General features: G+C 40.9%; 1 protein-coding gene across 1 annotated transcript in view; it reads right to left on the bottom strand.

Annotated features, from left to right (window-relative positions):
• Positions 1-3,951, bottom strand: part of LOC122548771 (SCO-spondin-like) — a 188,294-nt gene extending 184,343 nt beyond the window's left edge. Inside the window, exon 1 of the mRNA XM_043687538.1 lies at positions 3,924-3,951. Coding sequence (XP_043543473.1) covers positions 3,924-3,951 — 28 coding nt within the window. The remainder of the gene's footprint in view (positions 1-3,923) is intronic.
• Positions 3,952-7,451: the final 3,500 nt, after the last annotated feature.

Raw genomic sequence — 7,451 nt, forward strand, 5'->3', positions numbered from 1 at the left:
CCTCTCCCGCCATGAGCTGGTGGAAAGATGCAGTAACAAAGTGAACTTTGTCATCTGACATTTAAACAGCGGAATCCAGTGAACTAATGAGATTCACTGAGGGACTTCTACTGAAGTTGTTTTGATGAAAGCCGTGTTTACCTGAAAAATAATTACGGCAATAAAACCCTGAGGGGTCCCTTGGGACACCAAAGAGAAATAAACGTTATAATGTTTGATCAAAGGGAGCTGCATCTGCAGTTTTTGCTCACATAGTTAGACTGAGGACTGAGGTCGAGAGTCACAGAATCAGACTGGACAGAAGAGGCTCTTTGGCCCATCGAGTTTGTACTCCCCATTAGACACTATTCCCTATGCTGGCTCCACTTTCCCACAATAAGCTTGTAGCTTTGAAAGCTATGACATTCCCTTCCTTACCTGTATGTGTGGAAACTAGTGAGAGAGGGTCACATCTTTTTGTGGCCAGTTGGTGTTCGTGTATCCTGGTGGCTAGTCTCCTGCTGGTTTGTCCGATGTTCGTTAGTTTTGCTGGTGGTACCTAATGGATCCTTTAGGTTCATTAGTTGCTGTTTAAGTGTGTTGGTAGGTTTGTGGGCTACCATGATGCCAAGGGGTTTGAGCAGTCTGGAAGTCATTTCTGATGTGTCTTTGATGTAACGTAATGTGGCTATAGTTTTAAGTTGCACTGTGTCTGCTATTTGGGCTTTTTTCTGAGGAAGCAGCGAACTGTGTTTATTGGGGCCTCTGCTTTTCTTGAATACATTGTATAATTTTTTTTTTCTGTGATGTAGCTCTTTGAAATAATGTCCTGATGCAGCTCCGTTTGTGGGTGTTGGGATGATTGCTTCTGAAGTTAAGTATTTGGTCTGTGTGTGTTGTTTTTCTGTAGATGCTGGTTTGAAGCTCTCCGTTAACTGTACATTCAGCTGTCGGAATGGGAGTCTGCTGTTGTTCCCTTCTTCATTTGTGAATGTTATACCTGTCAGGATATTGTTGGTGGTGTTGTATGTTGGTGGTGTTGTATGTTGGTGGTGTTGTATGTTAATGTTATACCTGTCAGGATATTGTTGGTGGTGTTGTATGTTAATGTTATACCTGTCAGGATATTGTTGGTGGTGTTGTATGTTTCCTGTAATTTGTTCCATTTTGTGATCACAAAGGTGTCATCTACATAGCGGACTACGCAGACCCCTTGGCATCATGGTAGCCCACAAACTTACCAACTCACTTAAATAGCGACTAATGAATCTAAAGGATCCATTAGATACTACCAACAAAACTAATGTCATTTACACAATACCATGCAAGAACTATACAAAAAACACTACATTGGACAAACAAGCAGAAATTTGCCACCAGGATACATGAACACCATTTGGCCACAAAAAGGCACAACCCACTGTCATTAGTTTCCACACATACAGACAAAGAAGGACACCACTTTGACTGGGACAACACACACATCCTAGGTCAGGTGAAACAAAGACACACATGAGAATTCTCAGAGGCACGGCATTCTAAGCAGAACTCCATCAATAAACACATCGATTTAGACCCTATCTCCCTTCCCTTGAAAGAAGAACTGGAAATGACATCACCCACCTTAAGAAACCCAGACCTATAGATAGAGGGAGGACATACCACCAGCACTTCACTGGAGACTCACACTGATGATGTTACGTAGTCATGGTGACGAAACAAACCTTCCAACTCAGCGAGCTAACTTACAGACTTATTACTAACATCTTATTGGGTTAAAAACCTAACAGGAGAGCCTGTGGAATTCTCTGCAGCAGAAAGTGGCTGAGGCCAAACATTGAATGTTTTCAGAAAGGAGTTAGAGATAGTTCCTCGTACTAAAGGGTTCAAAGGTCGTGGGGAGAAAGCAAGTACAAGGGACTGAGCTGGATAATCAGCCGCGATCATATTGAATGGCAGAGCAGGCTTGAAGGGCCGAATGGCGTACTCCTGCTCCGATATTCTATGTTTCTATGATAGTTTTGGTTCCTGATTCAATACAAAGATGTACGTCAGCACAACAAAGTCATGAGGTAAAATCTCCTTCAAGGGATAGTCTGTCCTGTCATTTTTCATTCATTCTGTGTGCAACGTAACTCCAGTCAATCAAAAGAAGGTCAAACAATAAAACTCTAATGACCATGCAGAGTTCTGCCATTTAAAATGTCACTCTGAACTTCAACCGTTCTGATCTGCCAATTCCTTCAGTATTTCCTTTGACAAGAGCGTGTTTAAAGTTTAATGTTCTCTGCATATTATAAACACTCAGTACCATGGAGATACCACTGCTGTTAACATTTAATGCTGGAAGTCATTAAAGTGGAGTTGGTTAATGAGCATTGTGGGAATAATTATCACATGAACTGTTTGGGTGATAATTTAGTTGATGGATCATTTGTCTGATGTAGAATTTGCCCATTTTTCAACTTGCATTGTCCCCAGAATCACAATTAATTCATAAAATTGCTTGCTTTGATTTAATATGCATTTTATTTTACATTAGTCGCTGTATTGTTACTGCAGTCCTTAAAGAAATGAGGTCATAGAGTCAGAGAGGTCTACAGCACAGAGCAAGGCCCTTCAGCCCATCAGGTTTGCACCAGTCACAAACAAGCACCTAATTATTCTCATCCGATTTCCCAACACTTGGCCCATTGCCCTGTGTGCCAGTGGAGCCAGACTCTGGAAGATAGGAAGAAACGTGGACCATTCAACCAGTTGAGCTTATCCCAGTAATAAACATGATTGAGGCTGATTGCACATCTCACTACCATTTACCTACTCCATTCCAATAGCCCTGTATACCGATGGTAACCAGAAATCTATCAATCTCTATCCAAACACTGAGCCTTCCCAGCCCTCTGTGATGGGAATTTCAACGGGTCACAATCCTCTGAGTAAAAATCATCCCAGACTTTATTTTTAAAAGATGCCACTGACTATAGCCTTTCCCAACCCAGGTATAACACCTTACCTCCATCTCCCTTTAACTATTTTCTAAGTTTCAATGAGGTCACCTCTCATTCTTCAAAACTCTCGAGAACACAGGCCCAGTTTGTTCACTCTGTCCCACTGTCCCACTGTCCCAGGAACAAGTCTGAGGAACCTTCACTGTCCTCCCTCTGCTGCAATAACATCTTTCCTGAGATAAAGTGACCAAACCTACACACAGTATTCCCACTCATTCACTTCTTCACTTATTAATTTCCTCCAACTCCTCAATTTCCGAGGACACTTGGATCCCTAGTTCTGGGAGATCTTTTTAAGTTTATAAGATTGTGAATGGCATGGATAGAGTGGAAAGTATGAGGCTTTTTCCAGGGTGGAGGGTCAATTACCAGGGGACACAGGTTCAAGGTAAGAGGGCACAAGTTTAAAAGAGATGTGCAAGGCATGTTTTTCACACAAAGGGTGGTGGGTGTGGAACACGCTGCCAGAGGGGGAGGAGGAAGCAGACACAATAGCAGCACTCAAGAAACACCTGGACAAATACAGGAATAGGAAGGGAATAGAGGGATACGGATCCTGTAAGGGAAGACAGTTTTAGTATGGAAGGGCCGAAGGGCCTGTTGCCATGCTGGACTGGTCTTTGTTCTTTATTCTTTATTTCTGGTACCTGTCTCTGAAAACAGAATCAAAATAATCACTTAGCTTCTCCGCTATTTCTCTAATGCCCCATTATAAATTCCCTGAACATTCATTGTAGCTAAATGTTACTTTTTTAGAGACCTATAAAAGCTTTACAGCCTGTTTTTATGTTTTTATTTGCTAAATTGCACTCATTTCCATTCTCCCTTTCCTTCTCAGTTCCTTGGGCCTCCTTTGTTGAATTGTACACAACCTCCCAATCCTCAGAATTACAGCTATTTCAGGAAACTTTCATCAACCTTTTCTTTTGACTTTACCTAATCCTGAGCTTCCTTTATCAGTCATGGTTGGCTGACCGTTCATTGAGTTGTTGCATCTTGAAGGAATGTAGAGTCATGTATGCCATGGACTAGTTGCCTGTGTAGAATGAATGTATTGAATGTATTTTCCCAAACCACTTCTACTAATTTGTTCCTCATGTCATCATTTTCCTTTTTCAAATTTAGCAACATTGCTTCACAGTGAACATCTCACCAACATCATGAAAAATTCGATATTATGCTCATTCATCCTGAAGGATTCTCTTACAATTTGTTCTCTCAACCTGAGCGCCTCCCTTACTGATGTTCTGGTCCCATCACTTATTATCAGGGCAATGCCACCTCCTTTTTCTTCTTCAAAAAAACCAAAGAACTGCAGATGCTGGAAATCAGAAACAAAACCAGAAACTGTTGGATAAACTCAGCAGGTCTGGCAGCATCTGTGGAGAGACAGCAGAGTTAATGTTTCAGAAGAAGGTCATTGGACCCAAAATGTTAACTCTGCTTTCTCTCCACAGATGTTGCCATTCCTGCTGAGTTTATCCAACAATTTCTGATTTTGTTCTTTTTCCTTCTTGCCTGTCTTTCCCAAAAAAATGAATATCCTTGAACATTCAGCTCCCAGTCCTGGTCACCCTGCAGCAGGTTTCTATTATGATAGATCAGACCCCTGTATCTCAAATCCTGTTTTTAGATGCCTACCTGTTGTAAATGCTGCATATATTCAGGCAGATTTCCCTCAATTTTGTTTATCCAACAATTTCTGATTTTGTTCTTTTTCCTTCTTGCCTGTCTTTCCCAAAAAAATGAATATCCTTGAACATTCAGCTCCCAGTCCTGGTCACCCTGCAGCAGATTTCTATTATGATAGATCAGACCCCTGTATCTCAAATCCTGTTTTTAGATGCCTACCTGTTGTAAATGCTGCATATATTCAGGCAGATTTCCCTCAGTTTTGTTTTGTTTTTGGGACATCATTCTGTTTTCGGACCAGACTCAATGCTTGGGTTTGTTTCTTCTGCCTCTCCCTAGCACCTTTTCAACTTCCTGTTCCTAACCTTAAATTTTTCTGATTTGGGTTACCCCTCAGATTCTCACCCCCGACAAGCCAATTTAAACCCACCCCAACAGCACTAGCAAATCTCCCCATGAGGATGTTAATCCCAGTCCCATTAAGGTGTAACCCATCAACTGGTACAGGACCCATCTGAACTGGTCCATCTGTCCCGGGCCTTCGATTGGTGATTCCTGTGTTGGTGGGAATGGTACAGGTGGTAGCGAGGTGGTGGAGGGAGCTGGCGGTGTATGTGATGTTGGTGAGCTGGCTCAGGACTCTCTTTCAGTTATATCTTTTTTCTTTTATATTGTTAAACAATTCAAAATGGCGCTGGATTGTGGCAGCAATTCAAGCTGCTCACTGTGTTATCCGTTGTATTTCACTGTAAAATGCAAGTGACAATAAATAAATAAATCATTCACCATTCATATTTCATAATTTTCATAATTTTTGCTTTTCAGTTCAATTGAATAGAAGTTGGATTTGGATCTAGCTACAAAATCACTTTATATAATCTGGTACAGTGATAAAGCCAGAAGTGCATGACTAATACTCACTACTCCCAAATGGAATAACAAGCTACTGAGTTATAAACATGTCATTGCATACACAAAACAATCTGCTGTCAATTACTGGGCACAATGGGAAGGAGGTTTTCTGAGCTGGAACATGATGGATGGGGGGAGTTAATCAGGCAGAGGGCAAAGTGTTGGAAGGATGCTGATGGTTTCTGCTTGTACAGCAGTTACACCCCATAAACAGTTACCACAGAGTGTCTCCCAGAGAATGGTGTTGTGTTAGAGAGTGACCAAGGTAGAACATTACCAGGACAACAGGAAGGAGCAAGATTCCTTCTCAGCTGAAGATGAATGGGATGCGGAAGACAATGTGAATGCTATTGGATCAGGCACCAACTACAGTCTTTGATTAGAGAATCACAAGAAAGCTCAGGATACAGAGATCTTGAAGCATCGATGTTCATCAGATGATCAGGGCACATGTTTCCTTGAATCGATTAAACATCACCAGAGACCATCAATATAAGGTGGTGACCGAGGGTGAATTCAGAATAAACGTCTTCACCCAGACAGTGATAAGAATGTGGAGCTCAATATGACAGGGAGCCGGGTTTCAGGGGAGATTGAACAGGTCAATGAGGGAGGAGGGAATGGAGGGAGGAGGAAACGGAGTGTTATGGAGATAGCTTAGATGAGGAAAGGGGGGAGGAGGCTCACATGGAGAAAAACCTCCAGCAGGATCTGGATGGGTCACAATTGTGCAAGATTGAACCTGGCTTTGTAATGGTCTGTGTTTACATTGTTAGTAATGGCCTGTGTTTACACTGTTAGTAATGACCTGAATTACACTGTTAGTAATGGCCTGTGTTTACACTGTTCGTAATGGTCTGTGTTTACACAGTTAGTAATGGTCCGTGTTTACATTGTTAGTAATGGCCTGTGTTTACACTGTTAGTAATGGTCTGTGTTTACACTATTTTAATGGCCTGTGATTACACTGTTAGTAATGGTCTGTATTTACACTTTTTGTAATGGCCTGTGTTTACACTGTTAGTAATGGTCTGTGTTTACACTGTTTTCAAAGGCCTGTGTTTACACTGTTAGTATTGGCCTGTGTTTACACTGTTAGTAATGGTCTGTGTTTACACTGTTATTAATGACCTGTGTTTACACTGTTAGTAATGGCCTGTGTTTACATTGTTAGTAATGGTCTGTGTTAACACTTTTTGTAATGACCTGTGTTAACACTGTTAGTAATGGTCTGTGTTTACATTGTTAGTAATGGTCTGTGTTTACATTGTTAGTAATTGCCTGTGTTTACACTGTTAGTATCGGTCTGTGTTTACAGTGTTAGTAATGGTCTGTGTTTACACTGTTAGTAATGACCTGTGTTTATACTGTTTGTAATGGTCTGTGTTTACACTGTTAGTAATGGTGTATGTTTACACTGTTCGTAATGGTCTGTGTTTACACTTTTTGTAATGGCCTGTATTTACACTGTTGGTAATGGCCTGTGTTTACACTGTTAAAATGGTGTGTGTTTACACTGTTTGTAATGGCCTGTGTTTACACAGTTAGTAATGGTCTGTGTTTACACTGTTTATAATGACCTGTGTTTACACTGTTAGTAATGGCCTGTGTTTACATTATTTGTAATGACCGATGTTTACACTGTTATTAACGGTCTGTGTTTACACTGTTTGTAATGGTCAGTGTTTACACTGTTTGTAATGACCTGTGTTTACACTGTTTGTAATGACCTGTGTTTACAATGTTAGTAATCACCTATGTTTACACTGTTTGTAATGGTCATTGTTTACACTGTCAGTAATGACCTGAGTTTACACTGTTAGTAATGGCCTGTGTTTACACGGTTAGTAATGACCTGTGTTTACACTGTTTGTAATGGTCAGTGTTTACACAGTTAGTAATGACCTGTGTTTACACTGT

Source organism: Chiloscyllium plagiosum, chromosome 4, assembly GCF_004010195.1.
Source record: "Chiloscyllium plagiosum isolate BGI_BamShark_2017 chromosome 4, ASM401019v2, whole genome shotgun sequence".
NCBI lineage: Eukaryota > Metazoa > Chordata > Chondrichthyes > Orectolobiformes > Hemiscylliidae > Chiloscyllium > Chiloscyllium plagiosum.